Source organism: Haplochromis burtoni, unplaced genomic scaffold, assembly GCF_018398535.1.
Source record: "Haplochromis burtoni strain Fernald_Lab_line unplaced genomic scaffold, NCSU_Asbu1 Contig_62, whole genome shotgun sequence".
Lineage (NCBI taxonomy): Eukaryota > Metazoa > Chordata > Actinopteri > Cichliformes > Cichlidae > Haplochromis > Haplochromis burtoni.
The window spans coordinates 22,702-23,383 of NW_024582423.1; the positions used below are offsets into that span (position 1 = coordinate 22,702).

General features: G+C 42.7%; 1 protein-coding gene across 1 annotated transcript in view; it reads right to left on the bottom strand.

Annotated features, from left to right (window-relative positions):
- LOC102307189 (adhesion G-protein coupled receptor V1) overlaps nt 1–682 on the bottom strand; it is a gene marked incomplete at its 3' end in the record, with an annotated part of 56,937 nt that overhangs the window by 21,988 nt on the left and 34,267 nt on the right. Inside the window, 2 exon segments of the mRNA XM_005922606.3 lie at nt 77–292; nt 387–602. Of these exon segments, the coding sequence (XP_005922668.2) occupies nt 77–292; nt 387–602 (432 nt within the window).

A 682-nucleotide genomic window follows, 5' to 3' on the forward strand; every position in this document is an offset into this window, starting at 1 on the left:
GGGAAGAAGTTGGTAAACAATGACAAACTGTGAATAGAAAGAAAGGTTAAAATGATCCTGTATATGGGCTACTAACCAAAAGCACCAAAAGGGTCATCGGATGGCAGTATGGTGATGATGGCACGTGTAACCTCTCCCAGAAGAGCTCCTCCTGTCGTCTGGTTGATGAGCTCAATGAGGAAAGTCTCCTCCAACTCAGGGATCACATCATTAATAACATAGATTGGTACTGATTTACTGGACTCCCCTTCTAGGAGGACAACATCAGTTGAGGCTACGCTGTAGTCTTCACCTACAAAGTTAAACATGTTGAAAACACAATGACAAGCCTTGTTGCTCACACGCATACTGTAGAGAGAAAGAGTCACCTCTACAGTCATACTTACTGACTCTAGCGGTCAAAGGCACTGCTCTGAACTTTACAGATACATCAGCAAAAATGCCCCCAACACGGGTGACGTTGATTATGGGCCCAACGTAGTGTTCAGCCACACTGACAGCAGATGCTGACAGCTGGAGGATTCCAAAAGCATCATCACTGGCCTCCACTATCACCTGAGCTACAATATTACTCCTGGCACCCAGAGAAGGGGAATTGGAAACTGAAAGAATCATATCATATCATATCATATCATATCATATCATATCATATCATATCATATCATATCATATCATATCATAT